This window comes from Mesitornis unicolor, unplaced genomic scaffold, assembly GCF_000695765.1.
Source record: "Mesitornis unicolor isolate BGI_N332 unplaced genomic scaffold, ASM69576v1 scaffold26365, whole genome shotgun sequence".
In the NCBI taxonomy this organism is placed as follows: domain Eukaryota; kingdom Metazoa; phylum Chordata; class Aves; order Mesitornithiformes; family Mesitornithidae; genus Mesitornis; species Mesitornis unicolor.
Window position 1 is genome coordinate 91948 of NW_010185247.1, and position 18790 is coordinate 110737.

General features: G+C 37.5%; 1 protein-coding gene across 1 annotated transcript in view; it reads right to left on the reverse strand.

The window, feature by feature from the left end:
* BRE (brain and reproductive organ-expressed (TNFRSF1A modulator)) overlaps positions 1-18790 on the reverse strand; it is a gene marked incomplete at its 5' end in the record, with an annotated part of 114855 nt that overhangs the window by 64337 nt on the left and 31728 nt on the right. Inside the window, one exon of the mRNA XM_010184783.1 lies at positions 11051-11160. Within this exon, the coding sequence (XP_010183085.1) occupies positions 11051-11160 (110 nt within the window). The remainder of the gene's footprint in view (positions 1-11050; positions 11161-18790) is intronic.

Below are 18790 nucleotides of genomic sequence, written 5' to 3' on the forward strand. Positions count from 1 at the left end.
GTTAAATGACTGTTCTGGACGTGCACTGATTCTGTTTATCAGACAATTAAAGGGGTCATTAGATTTTCACTGATCAAACACTGTCTAAACTTTTGGCAAGACTTCCTTTGTCATGATGTACGTTAAACATTCAACTCTCCTCGTAGTTTCTATGTCAACTGCAGGAAAAGCTACTACCTGATGTGCAAAAAAATAGAGGGTCACTTCTTGAAATTTAAACACATTTTCAGACGTGTGGAGCTAAAAGCAAATGGCCAAAACAGAAAACAGAAAATAGAGACGGAACTTAAAAAAACCTTAAAAGGTTTTTTCAGTAAGAGAAACTGAAGTGGTAGGTAAGTGAACAAACCCAAGAGTACCAACTGAAAACAACAGGATTTGAGGTGGTAGGAAGCGAGTCACACAGTCCTCATTACAGCTACAAAAGAAACAGACAGTCTTTGAGCAATGGAACAAATTAAGAGGATCACTATATAATTACACATACATGCCATCTAACCCTCTTCCCATTACTGATTAAATGGAGGGAAAAAACCAAAACAAGTATCTGCGAAATTGACCAAAAACATGAGCTGAAAGAATTGCCTTCCCAAAATGTCCCAGAAAGTCCAACTTGCCCTAGAGAGGGGGGCTAGGGAAGAGCAGGGGGTGCTGCTGAGGTACAGGCAGGCTCCCAGGACAGACAGAGGTTGCACAGCTGTTTGGGTCGCTGTCAAAGAAAGGAAAAGGAAAGGAAAGCAAGCAAGCAGCCACACTGAGAGCAGAACTGCTTTGCACGCAGTACTTAACATATGGAATAAACAGTACTGAGGCAACACAAGGGAACAATTAGTCTAAATGGTTTTGTAAATATCTTGGACAAATACCAGAAGAGAAGAATACCGAGGAAGACACTGACTAATTCGGTGGGAGGGAAGGGGCCTAGATGGCTTTTCTGGCCTCCTTCTGTCCTTATGTGCCCTGTATTTATATTTGAATGCTTGCATTACCCAGCATATAGGCTATTTAAGGTCAGGAAAGCATTGCAGTAGCACAGCTGCCTCCAGCAAGCAGTGCTTGACATCACTAAACCACACAGAAGAGCACAGCCCTTTTATTGGCTTCAGCAGCAAATATCTGCAAGCAGAATTGTTTCGCTCTATTTGTACAGGTTTTTCCACTGCACTGTGGTGCCTGCAACTTTGGTACTAGCAGAGTTTTGTCCACTGAAACTGTTAAATAGCTTCCTCAAAGTTTCCTCCTCGTGTATTTTCAGTGGCCTGTGACCAGAAACAAGCTCCAAGGATTTAGTTTTAAAATCCAATGAAAAAGAATCTACATTTTGATATTTTGAAGTTTCAGTTCCTGCCAAATTTAGTTTGTCTTCCCTCATGGGATGTTTGACACATACTGCATACACATATTAAATACCACACATGAAATCTGTGACTTAAATTCTATAATATTCTTTGTCAACACATGTGCATGTTTTCCAAACTATACATTAAAAAGTCCATTTTTTTTCCATTAACACATTGGTTACACTATATGTAGAAATCATGAAAGACAAGAATAGCTTATAAACCCACTGAAATGAAAGGATTTCAAAACACTTTTACCATATGTCATGTTTGATAAAAGTCTTAAACATTTCCAAATTTTCTTTGCTAGATATATCAATGACTGCACCAAAAAGAATCCCACAAACCCAAGAAAATGAAACAAGGCAAGGCAGGTGAACCTCACAGTGTACACCAGAATTCTGGCTCTTAATCATCCACATCAAAGACCTGCTGGAGCACACAAGTTCCTCCCTGTCCAAGTGCGCAGACTTTCTTCTAACAAAAATCAGAGTAGGAAGCGGGATATTGAATATCCAGGTCTTCACCTGACACCAGCTTTGAATTTGACCAGCGTGCAAACCTCAGAGGCGAGTCCCACGGTTTAGCTGCATACAGCCTGTGACAACTCGAAGACAGCAGAATTCACCAATTTGCAGCGAAAGAGAGCAGGGAGCAGCAAAACTCATTTTAGGTATGTAAAGGGACTTACAGGTACAATACTAGTTCTCCTGGATTGGGTGGGGGAAAAGCTCCTTTAAACATTTTTTCATGCAACTCCTTGGATGTAAGGTGCCCCATAAGCCAACTCCAACTATCTCTGTGTGTTTCTTCCAGGTTGCAGATTAATCAGGTCCTGCTGGTCCTCAAGGAGTGCTGGCTGTAAAGAAGTGAAAGATGCAAAACGTATGGGACTCACATGAAGCCCTGCTCTGCTCAATTATGTTTTTAGCTGTTTCTGCTTTCTAGAAAAATCAGTTTGTAAGTTTTTCAAAAAGCAAACCTACAAAATATAAAAACTCCATCCACTTAAAAGATGACTTTCTTCAGTTGCCTACAATCTGCACTTCTACTTAAAGAAAGCTGAAGTTTAGTATCGCTACAAGATGCCTTTGTTGGGTTTACAATTCAACAAATCATTGTGATTTGATAGGGGGAGTATCCAGAGGAAAGACTTGAGGAAAGAAGTGCTCAGTATTTATGAAGGGGGAATCTGTTATTTAGGAAAAGATCATGCAACAAAAAGTCTCACATTTGGGAATATGTCTTTTATACATATTTTCATGGCAGGTCCAGTGTGCAAGTGCTGAAAGGAAACTGGTTTTCAGCTAACATTCACATGAGCAGAGTAGTTAAGTAAGCAGGATAGACTGTGACTGCCTCACATGCTTTAAATGAAATCAGCAATACAATGAATCACATTCTTGACAATAATTATGGAAAAGGAAACCCCCAGAAACTCAGTAGTCATGTTGCAAAAATCAGTCACAATTTATTTTGGGGAAATGGCATCTTCCTGCAACGGATAATTAAGAAGTTATTAAAGTTCGTTTTAAGAAGTTATTAAGTTTAAAATGCCACTGATTATTGGCAGGGAAGAGGGAGGCAGAAAGGAAAGAACACTGAGAGGTGGTACTCTAAACTGCTGTGAGGTCAGGAAGCTTATGGGGAAAAGGCAGCCCAGCAGGGCAACGAGCCCTTCTGGTAGTCTCAAAGTACACACTTCAATCCTTTCTTTTGATCACACAGATAACGAGGCCAAGATCCCTCCACTTACAGCCTCCATCCTGCCCATCGAATTCCCCGCAGGGCTGTTCCTCTGCCATCCTCCTCAAACCACGCTCCCTGAGCCACCGAGTTCCCTGCCGAAATGCCAGCAACAGGAACGTGGTTCCTAGTGGGTACTGCCAGCTCTCCCCAATTGGGAAAGAGGAGGGAGGTGAGAACAGAGGCAATCAGAACTGAGATCTTTCACATACAACTTAATTCTGCAGTTCCCTTTTTTTTTTTTTTAGAGGTTTTATCTGAAAATTAACTTCCAAGTGGTCAGAGATTTGTAGCTACTGAACGTGACGATCTGGAAGCAATCATTAAACAGTAGCTGACTTTTTGTTAACTGCTTTAAATATTAAAATAGGAAAAGTCAGAAGACAGAACACTATAATGTGCAGATCGCAATTGGAGTGACATTCTCTAAAAGTAAATGACTTAGTCACCAGATTCAGAAAGCAAGCCACATATCCCAAACCTGCAAAAATCAGCTTCAGTTAAGTGTATTCTGTTAGAAGATGATATTATGTACTGTAATGGTGGGTTTGGATTTACATCAAGAACTGGGAAAAATACCCACGCGGCAACAAAAGCAGGTTCAAAGTGTACTCTAGGAAATTTGAGTTTTTATAACTGTTGAGTAACTGTGCCTTTCTATACTCACTGCATTTGCTGCCAAGACAAATTCTAATTAACTCATTGTAACTGTTTGTCAGTTTTGGTAATTAATACCCAGTTAGAAGAAAAACAGTTGAACAGCAAAAGCTCAGCTTCAAGCTTAAAGAAAAACCCTCCATGACCTGCTCATGTGATTACATTTAAGGATAAATTGGCAGAAGTCTCAGACTTGTCAGATAATTTTTAAATTTGATGCGGTCAGTAACTTTGAAGCACTTTTCTTCAGCAAGAGCTCTTTCATTCCAAAGAGACAGCCTGTGGAATTAAGCTTGTTCAACAACAGAGAAACTACCGCTTAAATTGTGATTTTCCAGCAACTTCGTATTTCATTGCTGTTGTTTTTTAAAGCAGTATTTAACGACACTACAATATCCATCAAATCACAATTAAGTTAGCCCTAGACAAACTCCAGGTTTCCCTGTGTGTAAATTTTACAATTCAGGTAAGACCTGATTTTTTTCACTGCATTTTGAAGTAACATCTAGTTAGGAATTCTTTAGGCTAACACTTAACCCCAGTTACTTGACCTCCCTGCTTGCTCTATTACTGCCATATCAAAAGCCATAGAATAAAAAAAGATGACATTTGTTTCAATTTTTTCTGGTCAGCCTAACTAATTCTATGGAAAACACTTCAAGGAATTCAAGCTGGTCCTACAGCTGGCCCATGCAGATTTTTAGAACAAAGGTCTTACAAAAAAAACCCAAAAGATTCCTACTAATGTAGTTGAAAAAAATCCTGCCACCTGTGACAGACACAGGTCAGTATTAACAGAATGATTCTGTTCAGCAAGCTTCCTTTATTCTACAAAACTATTTCAGGAAAGGAAGATGAAATCTGCTGTGTCCGCTCTAATGTCTGGGGAAATATCTGAGAAAGGGACTTTGGTACTGCACCAGGGATGTCACAGTGGCAATAAAAATACCCTCCAACTCCCGAAACCTAAGAACAATATAAAAAAATAGAAAAGCAAAACAACGTTTGGTGTAGCAAAAAAAAGAAGAGTTTTTGTAAAACTAAAATGAATTTCAGTAGCAAAGTAAACACAATCTAAGAAAATAACTTTTAAAAAAATCCCTATTGCAAATGCAGGGGAAGATTTCAAAAGTACTAAGTACTGGCCTAGCTAGTAAGTGAGATGACAGTAATTTTCAATGTCATTGCCAGAATTAGCTTTGACTAATTAAAAGTGCTTCTGACAATCTCACTGTGCAAAGATACAAGTCTAAACATATGGGCAACAGTAAAGAACCAAAAACACCTTTATGAATAATGCTGTCTGATGTCCCAAAGAAAAATTACTTTGTTCCCTTTTTCCTTCATTATCACTCTTTGTAGGAGGGTAAACATACCTAGAAGCATTGATACCCTAGTAAAAGTGCTGAGGATATTTTAGAAGAGTACAGCTTTACAACGGTACTTAGAAACGTCTGTGTTGAAACAGGGATTATTACAGTGAAACATGGTATACTCACAGCACATGACAACATTAACATGAAACAGAGTTTTAGGTTTAAGTCAGGTAGCCTGATATAAACTATATGTATAAGAGAGAAAAAATACAACACTTTAATGGAAATATGCAGATCTAAAGGAAATAAATGCTTCAAACTACTGAATTTTCTGTAGACCATAACATTCTTGTCAGAAGTATATAGACGAAGGGAGTTGGAGTAGGCTGTCTTGAATCATGGTTCTGTTTTCTTTTGTAATTTCTTATTAATTGAATTTCCTATACATACTTTTCTGCTATACAAAAAAAAATTTTAAGAGATAAAGTACTTGATAGATCGTGTAAAAATACACCATCAGGTTACAGAACCTTACGCACAGAGGCTGACACTGAGAGAAGCCTGACAAACCCTTCCCAAAATTCAACTTTAAGTTTTGCTCTGAGACTCAAGGCAACACTGAGCTCTGGATTGCTACAAAGCCTATGTCAGACCAAAAACTATCGCTTCTCTCCTATACAGAGAAACTGGTACCGCATTGCCTAGCAACAAAATCAGTCCCACCAAACTGCCTCAAGCATTTAATACCTCAGTGATTAGGTCTAATTGCTTAGTCTCTTAATTGAAAGAAAACCATCTTAAAAATCTCACTAACTGAACCATTTAAGGACAGCATTAACATATCCAGCATTAAAGCACCATTTAGATGATGGACACATAATCTTAGCTCTTCTACAACTATTTTCACTAATTGTTCTGTATCAGCTTCAGGAAAAAAAAAAAAAAAAAGGAACAGCCAGTACAGTTGAACACCTGGGATAGAAGTATAAGTCAATCTCTTTTGACTGTCAATCCAAGTCTTGGTACCCTGATCTCTTCTGAAGCTGTCAACAGGCCATCAGAAGACGGCTGCAGCAAAAGAGATGATTTTTAGGACACAGGAAGAGTTGCAAAGCAGGGCTAGACTGGAAATCAGGCCACGGTACTAGTTACAGTTTCAGAAGATTCCGATGATGGGGACATGGCACTTATAGCAGGCAGGAGAAATCACTGACTCACTGGCCAGGCGCTGCGTAGAGGGACGACCGCACTAGGCTTAATAAAGAGAAAGCCCTCCAAAGCAACAGTTGTTCCTGCTTCCCATGTCTGCAAAGATGCTCTGGGATTTGAAGTAGTCCATGGACTGTCTCAGCTGTCTACTAACAATTCTACTGAAATCATCAACTCAGATGAATAAGCACATTTATTATGCCAAATAGAAGACCTTTTTACTTCTATAAAGACAGACATATAAAAAGGCCTAAACATGATTACTCATTTAGAGACTGTGTATTCATTATCATTCTGAAACTGCAGGCTCCAACTGGTGATGTGCACTTAGCAATATGGCATGTCAACTTTAAAGCTGAAGCCCTTCACAGCACCCCTAAATGCCAGCAAAAAGGACAGGTAAAAGATAGGAAACACCTTAAAGCAAATACATGCACTTAATTTTCTCTTCTGTTTTTTTCTGGGTTTGTTTTGTTTTGTTTTGTTTTTCCCCTATTAGTGAAAAGCATACAGAAACATTCAAAGTCTAAGAGTTCAGACCAGGTTCTCCTTAATCTCCCCTGTCCATATGAGAAGGTTAAACACAGGCACCAAACTACACATAGCAACCTCAGTCATGAAGAACCCTCTAGCACAGCTCCCAGACCAGTAAAAAATGACCATTTCAGTCCCCAAAGCATGGCGCCTGATCCATTTAAGCAAAACAAGTTCTACTGACAGCTGGTTTTCTTAGCATATTCACGTCCGCATATTTATCAGAGAAAAGCCCTCCAGGACAACAGTGTTTTTATTGCGGGATTATTTCTGTGAATCCAGGGACCACAGCATTCACTGAACAACAGTGTTTCTAACATTATGTCTTTTTTTTCTTAAAATGTGAACCAAGACAAACCCATTTCTATTTTATTTAGCATGGATGACTCATGAAGGAAAAAAAAAACAACATACATTCATATATATTTTTTTTTAAAACCAAAAAACCCAAACCCTTCTGATCTACATTTATGTGTAGTATGCTAAAAGACATTTTAAGCCTTAATATAGAAATTAGCTGTTCAATCTCACACTGACCTTTGATTTAGAATCTTGGGACTTTCAGTAAAGGTAGGATGGATATCTGTATTACAAATTTCCTTTCCATACGAATATCTAGTATGCTTTCACCGGAAAGGTAATTTTGAGCGAGCAAGATGCTTTCTACTGACAGGTTTAGAGACATTACAAATAACACAAGGAAATGTAACAGAGCCATAAGAGGTAAATATCCCAGCAACTCCTTGCCATGCAGAGGAGGGTAGATGCAGCCTCAGAATATGTCTGTGTCTGCCCAGCAGCAGGAGGAGGTCAGGTGGCTGAGCAACTGAGGGGCCTCAGGTATTGGCACTGCTCAGCTCTCTGATCCTCTCTCCAAAGCACAGCAGCCAGTGGGAGATGCAGAGCATCCTGCGGACAGTGGCATGTCCTGGGGACACACACTCACCATCCTCTCAAGTTAGGTGGTCAGTCTGTGGGTTTCCCAGCTTAACACTTCCTCTGGAAGTGTGCAGATACTTTTTATGATACTACAGTTATGATGGTACTTTTTAAACAAAACACATCATAAATACACCTAATTTCATTTTAACTTAATGTAATTTTTGAATTCATTAAAAGTGACTGTTATTGGCATCTATCTGCTTATTGATGCAGTACAGTAAAGAATAAGAACTCTTAAAATTATAAAATGAAAGCTTTTTTAAGTGATTGATTTCCAATTAAGGAAACGTTAACTAGAAATTGCTAATGTGTTTCGAACAATTAGTATTTAAAGGAATGTTTTTAAATTAGCAAGTTTTAATGAAAGACTTAAACCAGATACAGCTATGAATAATTATTGTTGAGATTTTTATAAACTAACACAAATGCTTCCCATCCCTAAGTGCGGGGTTCTTTTTTACTGCAAGAACTGGACTTGACACTCTTGCAGCCAGACACCACAACACACAAGTCAATGGATCACCAATATTAACTTGAATGAGCCACTTTTCCACTTTTCCATTTTTACTCCTTGCTTTAATATGTGAGCTTTTTCAAGCCAACTGATGTACTAACGTTTTAGTACGAAACCAGAAAAAGTGGACATTTCCCTCATTTTGCAAATCTCTCTTCCAGAGTCTATGACAAAGAGCAAAGTCTTACTAGTATTAAGTTTCCCATCCATCTAAAGACAGAGCAAATGTGCTTTACAGTAACTCTTCAAAGCAAAAACACTACAGTCATATTGCTAGGGCTCAAATTCGCTGACAAGATCTGTGGGTATGCACCATTTTTAGAATATGCAATGTGGAAATGCATGTTTACATGGTAGAGCACAAAAGCAATGAAAACTCTTGGGAAAACAGGAGATAACTCACGTTACACAAACAGGCCTTTTGCTCTTATTTCTCTACGAAGCTGAAACATTTCTATCTGAAAATGTTTTTTCATACATCAGGAAAATGCTGTTCCTGTTTGCTTGGACTTCCTAAGGTGAAGAGAGTTCAGTATTAGCAAAATAACTGTGGGAATTTGGTATTTTTTCTGTTTTGTTGAGTACTTGGGAATGTTATGTTGGGAACTGTCAACTACTACTTACTCCACCTCAAAATCTGCTGCATAAAAAAAAATACACTGGTAATTTGCTTACATGGCTTTTGTAGATGCAATTACTGTTAGCAGCAGGAAAGGACTTTTATAAGCAGAACACAATTCAAATGTAACATGCCATGGCCTCAAGTCATTAAACTAATCCTCAGGGCTTCTTGAGGCTTTTTGTACTTTTGGCAAAAAGTAGAAAGAAGCACACGTTGTTGCTTCAGTTCCCAAACATTGGAAAGTTAAATATCTAGGACTGTCAGATCCCGGTAAACAGAGTAGAAATTGGTTTTGGGAAAGACCAAGAGATAATTATATCTTTGTAATTAAAGCGCGATTGAACAAACACTGAAAACACACCCATGCAGTTTTTCACAGCACATAAAAAGTAGCCAGTAGAATAAAGGAAGATGCAACAGCTCACAAGCAGCTCTGGGATTGTGGGTTACCAGTATCTAGACACTGTGATGAATGCCTTACAAACACATGAGGACAGATCAAGCTACACCAGTGAAGTACCTCAACTCTGATACACAGATAAGGTGACAATGTGTGGCATGGAACTCCAGGGTTTACTGGCATGATTTTAACATGACTACATAACCTATAAATGACAAAGCCATAAATACATCAGACATGTCAGATTTGTACTACCACCACCCAAATAGCTTTCTGCTATATTGCTCTACATCACACATCTAAAATCTGATATTCTTCAGAGCACTAACAGAAAACACAATACTTCTAGGAAGAAAAAGTGTTCCTTTGTATTGCTATATGCTGCTTGGTATCAAAAGGTTAACATCTTTCTAGAGATACTACTGAAAGTCGGAAAACAAGCAATGTATTCATTAGCACATGGGTCATTCAGACAGACATATCTGGGTGGCCTGAAATACACTTAAGAATCAACACGTGACTAGAGCTGAAAATACAATGCAAACTAGTGACAGCCCATTGGCTTTTAACAGCAGCTGAACAGAAGGATCCTTTGGAACAAGGCAGGATAATTACACATTTGACTACAATTATTCCCCCAACCAATGTTGACAAAAAGCAGTGAACTGATAAAAAAATATGAAAATATAACAGCTGCTAAATATATTGTGTGTGTGTTTCCACATGCATGTGTAATCTACATTTTCTTAAATGAAATATCTGGGAAGTCCTACACCTTTATCTAAACCAAATCTTGGTTTTTGTTTTTTAAACTGCACTCATCAGTTTATGCAGACCAATGCCCTGTTGAGCAAAATGTCAAGATATCATGTTCCTTCACGCACACAAACTTTATCATTGAGTTATTATAAAACTGTGGTAGTCAGTATTTCCCATCTTTTGTTCTCTACTCAGAAGTGTCATCACCAGTTCAGAGGAAAGTCACTGCGGTATTAACTAGAAAAACAAAGCATCGCTGAAACAATGTTAGACCAACTTGGCTGTCGTATACCTTAACAGTCTAATGTAGTTATTTATTTGAAGCAGACATTATAAGACTGAAGGGAAGGAAGAGCATTAAGATAGTCTTAATTCCAGAAATGGAAGAAATTTAAGGAAAGTAGACTGATTTCTAATCCTCACTCTTCTCTTTTAGGAATGGAAATTAATTTCTCAGCAAATCTGTTTGCCAACTGGTAAACAGATCAGTAAGGTTCAACAATCTTAAAATGAAATAATCAGATATTCTCCTGAAAAAAGAAACTCACTAAAGCTGCAAATTTCTAAAACACAGTTAATAAAGCCCTTTAGCTTCTACAATACTTTAGTCAAATGTACCATGCTTATACAGAGAACTTACTTTCCCAAAAGGAAAATAAAGATTTTCTCCCTCCCCAAAGCTGTCAGTATGCTGTAGGAGGCACTCAAAATACACTGCTACAGGAAAACGCAGCAGAGTTTTCATGGATTATGATGCTACAAGGATATCACATGTAGCCAGTGATGACTTTTCTTCATCCATATGTGATCCAGCCACAGAAACAGAACTAGCCAAAAGAAGATCTGTCATTTCTCCACCAAGCACACACAGAGAAACCATTAATACCTTAAGCAATTTAAAGCAATAACATGTTATCAGCTAGCCAACATTTCTCACGTGTATCAGGAAGAAATTGAAAAGTTCAGAGATAAAATAGAATGAACACCCCAGAAAAAAAAACTGTTACTCACTGTTCAATACGTGGGGAGAGATACAGCTTAGGAAAAACCTGAGTAGCTTCAGCATCCTCAAAACTAACAGAGAGAAGTGCAACATCTTCTCCAGGATCTTCATTCACATCCTGTACATAAAAAAATAATAGATATAAAATGGCAAATAACAAGCTGAGTACTTAAAAGCTTACAGGTAACAACTAATATGTCAAATACCAATTAATTTAGGAGATGCTTAAGTGAGGAATCTGAAGTGTAACCATTGAAAAATAAGTTGCAAATTTATTCTTTCTTACTATATTAGTACTTAAAAGATATTCTGGCATGCTTAATTTCCTTTAAAGTATCAAAATAAAATTAATGTATTAGCAACCATGCAGTAGCATAGCTCTTCTTCAATTAGCTGAACTACATATTTCAGTAAATGCAGATTTCATTTGTAAGAATTTTTGGTTTAACACTGACATCAGATGCCAATGCCAAAGATATTTTTTTTAAATGTTACAATATCACTGAGTTATGACCACAGATTTTATATTTGTTATTTTCCAAAGTAGTACATGGTCCAAAATTTCTGCTGTACTCAACTCCAACTTCTGTTTTGGATGAAAAACATTTCTGTGATCAGATATTTGTACCTAGAAGTCACTGTCCCCAAGTTTCCTGCATTACTTTCAGCAAAGACTGCTGACTATAAAAGCTACCGTAAGAAAATGTTAAACACCACAACAGTCCATCTTAATGCATTCATAGTTTAAGCTTCCTTTATATCAGAACAATCAGCTATGGTTTTGAGATCAGCTAGAACAAATTGTTTCTGGCCAGGACCTGACATCTCTCCAATTCATAAATCACATACAGTACAAATAACCTTGTTTCTGCTACACACAACTTCATTTAAGCTCCTGACCTCTAGCTAGAAAGCAAGGAGTTAGCAGTGCTGTCCCCGTCATCGACAGCAAGAAATATGGTACCACTCACTGCTCACAAAGAAGTCCTTTAACATGTTTGTGCATATGTACACAGCAACTTGCCAAGATGCATTTGTTTTTATCCATTTTGGAAAAAATATGAAAGGAAACTGATAACCCAGCAGGTAAGTGCTCATGGCAGGATCAACATCGTGCAGTGTGCCCTGCTATGCTCCGTCCCATAAGCAGCTGTGAGGAAGGAACATGGAAACCGCTTAAACATTGTTACCAGATCCTGCCCTATCTGGAAAGGAAAAAAAAATTATAAGTAATTGTCTGCTGAGTGGTTTCAGGAAGACAATCTCGTGCCATTGGAAGCTTTGGCAGGCCCGAAACTGTTAACGTCCAGAGAGACAAGCTGCATACCAGCTATTACGTGCAGAACACAACATGCCAAGAAACTTAGTGATAAGCTGTGGGGAAGAATGGGTCTTAAAAAGGCCTGACTGTCTTAGATGAAAAATGAGACTGAGCTGAGTGTTTTCTCAAATTCTGCCTTGGTGTGCAGCTCACTTCTGACAGTTCAAAGAAAAGTCTACTCTTAGAAATGCCTATAAAATGGTCATGAGCACACTACAGCTGGAAATCCAAACACCGTTTTAACCTGAAGTTGCAGAACAACATTCCATGAGTGGTGAGGACAAAAATGAGCTGCTGTCCTGTTGGGAGTATGATCAGTTTATCGGTAGGATTCTATGACACGGTTGTCTGTAACAGCAACGGACAGGATCTCGTGACGCACAGTGTTCCCTTCAGTGGTAGGTTTCCAAGTGGTATTATCATCTACAGCAGCAGAACCAGCAGAGATTACAAAACCTTCTTCAACAACAACAAAAACACCCAAGAGTGCAATCCTCCCTCAACCTCTGCCCCACTATTTCATCTATTTCCATCATTAAGGAAAAATTTAAATAAGGAACAGCTTTCACTCCTGAAGCTGAGTATGGCATTTACGGGCTTTTTCCCATTAATTTGCTAATTGTAAACCAAATGAAAAGAACTATTAAGACAGATTAAGCAGTAATGTTAATGGTCAAAAAGATTTTATTTTAATGGGCATTCTTCAAGAGATGACAAGCACATATAACACATTAACTTGTGTACAAATACAGTTCTTCCAAGACCACATTCTTCTGTTTGTAACTCTTTTCAAATAATTTGCTTTTACCTACATACACTTTAAAAGCTACATGGACAAAACCAAATATATTTAATCTTGCATTTAGTATTAGAGCTTAAGTTGATGCGCACAGACTGCCACCATCCATAAGAGCAGTTTCTAGAATACCATCCAGGTGCTTACGGATCAAAGAAAACCACCACAACGGGGAAAAAAAAAAAATCCCTCAAACAGAATAGGTGAACACCATTACAGCATCCATTAACTCACACAGTAATACTGGATTATATTTTCTGCTCTCACTAGTGGCTTCTTTAATACGAAGACTTATGCCAGGGTTAAAACCCTACATTACACCACAAATCATCGTGGCATCTTTGCATGTTAAACTGCAATAAACTGATGTGTGCAGTAAGAGTAATAAATTGAGATGTGATATTTTTCATTTACAAAAATAACACACAACGAACACTACTGCAACTACTGTTGACAGCACAGCACTGCATTATGTTCATAGAGCTATGCAATGCAAGCTTGAGTACAGAAATTAGCATTCTTCTCTACCACTTTGCAAATGGATGAGTATTTTCAGCCTTCACACCTGAGAAGTGAAAACTGTAACTTTAAAAAGATGCAAAAAAATCAGCATTCCTGTAGGTTTTAAAAAGATGTAATACAGTAACACCATGAAGCTGCTCCACCTTATTGCTCAAGTGGCCACGGATTTATGATGAAGTCCTTTTGTATCTGACACCACACTGTTTATTCCTTTCCAACTTGGTTACTTCTATTTATGCAAGAATCTGCTTGGTGGAACTGCATTCAGCCCCAGTATGTCTGCTACAACTGCCATTAATAAAACTAAACCAAAACCACATGTCTTACAGATAAACTATGGAAAACTTTTAAACTAATAGACCTTTATGATGTTGTCTGTGCCAGTGACAACTTAACTCCTTCAGTGATCTCTCTCCTGGTCATCTCTACAAACCTGAGCAACTATGTGAGATGATGGATCCTTGTGTTACCAGGGAATGACATTTCCTCATATACTGCCCCAATGACATTTCTTTCCATTACACCAAGGCGTCCAAAAGCAAAGGTTGTTTTAATGGTTCTTATCAAACTCTGCCCAGGCAGCGTCCTCCCCTTTCCCATTTCAGCATGCGTATTTCTCGCCAAGAACAGGCCAGATTTAAACAGAGCAGGAAAGCAAAAATCACCTCTATTTTTATTTTTCAGTTGGCTTCAAAAGAGAGAGCGACATGCAATCACTTTGGCAATATTAAAGCCTTTTATTAGGAATAAAAGAGGCTGACTCAAGTCACAACACATTTTTTTAAGTAGCCATGTTCCTTCTCATAATTTGTGTTTAACTCACAACAGTTAATGTTAGAGGATTTTATTTTTAAAATTATTTTATCTTTAAGGAAAAGTAATTTTGTGAAAATTAAAAATGGCAATTATCTATAAACATTATCCAAGGTTAGAACTGCCACATTAAAGTACCATTGTACACTCACAGAACTTTTTCCACACAAGACCTTACAGAAGGTATTATTAAACTGAAATTCCACTGAACGCAGAGCACATCCTGGGCCACAGGAATTTTGAGGTTTAAAAATTGAATGCTTGTATAAATGTTTGAAATCACTAGTTACACATGTGATAATGCACACCTATTAGTTTTTCCACAACAGTCTCATGCTTGATAGTAAAAAAAACCCTCGAGCACACTGCAATGTAAAAGATCCAACACAGATTTTCATGATGACTTTCTACCATTTTGCTATCACATATTTCCTTCTTAAAAAAAAAATAAATATTTTCCTCATCTCAGAAAATGCTCATTCAAATCAGGCAGAAAAAAAATGGATATAACATTTAACACTGAAAATAAATAGTTTTCTTCCTCAAGAACTTTCTCAAGATCTGCAAGGGGTTTCCTGTGTTTACAGAGCACTTAGCACAGTGTGGACTGATCCTTGATTAAATCTCCAAAGCGCTGTGGAAATGCAAAATACATATAATAAAGCAATGTGTTGAGAAAGGAACAAAATAAAAAAAACTAAATATTTTCAACCCATACGCTTTTTTTTCCCATTGCAGAGAACTTTTAGCAACAACTTAGAAGAATAAATAAAACTTTTCACAAAGAAAAAGTGTAGAGAAAGCTCATCGTATTTTATTCTAATTTATCGTTTGTTTACTTAGCCAGTGCAGATAAAAGATACATTAAATATGTAGTTTTGAAACTCAAGAACAAAATGTCATATGAAAATACAACAGCTGCACAAAACAGATGAAAATGAAAGTTCGAAGACATTCAGAAATTCTTCTTCCCCCCAAAAAACTGAGGAAAAGACTCCAGGTATCACAAGACTCCAAAGTAAAACTTAAAACTTCTAATTGTATCAGCACTGTCTAAACATCCATTCATTAGTTTTCATCCATATCAGTCTAAATTTACATTCAAATGCATGCTTCAGTGTTTACAGCTGCTCCCTTTGCAAAATATTTAATCATTTTATAAAGTTAGTATGAGTTGTTTAAGAAAATCATCATCAAAACCACTTTAAATACACAATCCAAACAGCATTGTTTTCTCGTATCCTACCTACTGTAATTGGAAACTGGGAATTTACTGGAACTGACAATTTATTATGAGTCAGATGGTTGATAGCCAGTCCAACCAAAACATCTGCTCCACACAGTCACAACTGCTATAACCCATTTCCTCTTGTGCCTGGAGTCCAACCAAGTTGTACAGTACAGTTCCTTTTCCTTAAAGATGCAGACTCTGGAAAATCAGTTATTACCTTTTCTTAGTTATCAACAAAGAGCCACCTTGCAACCTCTGATTAGAATATTCTTTCAAGAGGAGGTATTTCTGTATTTGGCATGCAAGTATGATTCCCTGCACCTAACAGCAATGCATGAAGTGGTAAGTAACTACAGGCTTACCCTCCCTCTCCATGGAAGACTTGAGGGGTAGGGGGCATGAGACTGGGAAAAAAGATGCTGCAATGGGCCAATGTATAAATCAAGGACCTGGAATCCAGTCTAGTGAGATTAGCTGTCAAGCAAGAATGAGAGGAAAAGAAATTTAGAATTTGGTAGAAAGGATGGGAAAGGATACGGGAAGAGTATTGGCATGGTGGGAAATGAGACAAGGGAGCAGGGCTTCTGGTAGGGTTGTTATGTTTGTACCACAAGTGCAAACAGGAATTGGTTTGGGGATAAAAGTGAGGTTAGTAAAAGCACACAGACTGTTCAACCTATTCGATTTTCCTTTGTGTAAGAAGATGCCACACAGACAACTGATGCTGCAGGTGCCTCCCAGCTGTATGGTCAGGCCAAATCTGCTTCAGGAGGTTCCCAGCCCCAGCTCTTCCTGGAGGTTTCTGACCTCTTGGCTCTCACAACTGCTCTATTTACAACTTGTGTGATGTGATGGAGGTTGAGGGAAGGTGGAACAGAAAGGCAGAATGTGGATGAGAACATGGTGGACTGAGGCAGCATTGATCTTAGCATCTGCAGGCAGTTTACAACAAGTAGAAATCTTTTAACAGACTTACTCAACTGTGGAACATCACAGCCCTACCAAGTCAGTCAACTTCACTGAAGCCGAGTGTGAAATTTATACTTAAGGATCCTTCCTGGAGAAAAAAGGTCTCCAGAGAAGAAATGCATGAGAACAGCTTACATTCAGAAGGGTAATTTATCTTAACCCATGTAATTTTGCATAAGACATACCTGTAATGGAACAGTAATTATTAACAACTGATCAGAGAAGTGAACAACAGAATCTGTTTTTGATGCTGAAATGCAAATTGCATCAGGTAATACACGACATTATTTACTTCATTAGTACTAATGGGCTACTTCCATTACAACAGTTAGCAAAGTTTTGCCTTTTCCCCCAAATGACAGTGTGCAATACCATGAAAAACAACCATCAAATAAAGCACAAGTGAGTTGTACCCTTACTCTGTTGCAGTTTCATGAGTCACCTTTCATACACACAGTTACATGTTCTCCCAACCTTTTTCTATATCTATTTTTTTTTATTTTTATAAAATAACAAACACAGTAGGGGAAAACAGGCTAAGGAATGTGAAGTAGCAAATGAGACTGAGAAATCTGTTTTACTTTAGGGAGAATATATAATTATTCCAGGAAATTCTTTCTCCTGTCTTCCAGGAAACCCACCAGGTCTGATCAAGGAGTGCAGATTCTTTAAATAGGTTCTCTAATGAAAACAAAGGCAGTTACCTCATGTGCACTGCCCATGGCATCGCAGCGTTCCAAACACAGCCCCTCTCCCAAGGTAACGCAGCAAAACACTCACCTCGCTCTGCCTGGGCAATGAGCATGTTTGAGCCCAGAGTAAATCCTATTTTAAAAATTATGCAAAAAACAGTCTAGGAACAGCTTTTCAGAACCTGAAGAGCAAGCTTCTAGAAAAATATACAGAGTTTTTTCATAAGTATCTACTAAGTAATAAAAAAGTATCAGAAAGACCTCCAAGGATACCACTGGGCTTCGATAACTGAACATGTAAGGAAATAGCATTTTCTTTAGGTGTAATTCATTGTCACAGTTGTTGGGTTTTTTGTCTTTTGTTTTCAGACTTTTACACATATTGTTCTTCTCTTAGACAAAAATTTGAGATGTTTTGCCTATAACATTTTCTTTTATTATGGTCATGCTAACTTACCACTACTTTCACAATACTGTTGACTGTCGGAGCTAGGTAAAGAATGCTGTTAAGAAAAGCATATGAAAAAACAAATGGTTAAAAAGAAATAATAACATTCTTGTCCACGAAAATACATGTTTGATTCTTAACTTCCAAGATTAATGGCATTTAAGAGGACAAAAAATAACTTATTTTGACAGCAGAAAAAGTTGCGGTGGCACTTTCACCAAAACAATACTGTTTGCTTAGGTCTGAAAAACGCAATCTCAGAAAATAAGGCAGATTTCTTCAAAGGTCAAAAACATGTTTTGGTAAGTTTGGGACTCAAATTTTAGATAAACAATCTAGGTGTGTCAAAGTCTAAAACTAATATTGGGTGAGGTCTTAAATTAATATTTCTGAACTGATTTCAATCAAGCTAAAAAGCTTCTACATTTTCATCCTATATACAAAGTATACAAAATACATTTGCAAGCGAGGATCATTCCATCATGTTGACTGAATTCAAGTCCTCACTGGACAACTACATTTATCAGGTATGTTTTAATGACACTACATTAGAAGGTATTTTATATTTTTAAAGGAGACTGATATGTAAGATGCTTGTGATCTTAAATTTCAATTCATTCAATGAAACTTATATATAAAGCACATTAGCTCTACCTACTTCAGGATCAGGTATCTCATTCAGATTAAAATAAGATTAAAAAACAACATTTACATAGTTTGGAATGTACTAGCAAATGAATTAGAAAACAAGATGAAATACAGAGAAATATTAGGAATTTAAATTGCTGGGAGGTAAACTCAGACCTTCTTTTTCTGAACATTTGTGAAAAAGTGCTTTTGCTTCCTAGGACCTCAATTTATCCAGCACTACAGAGGAGTGCTTAGTGTTTGTTTCCTTTACTTTGAACCTAATTTCTAAGTAGACTGGATAGGTTTTAATAAAACACTACAGTTTT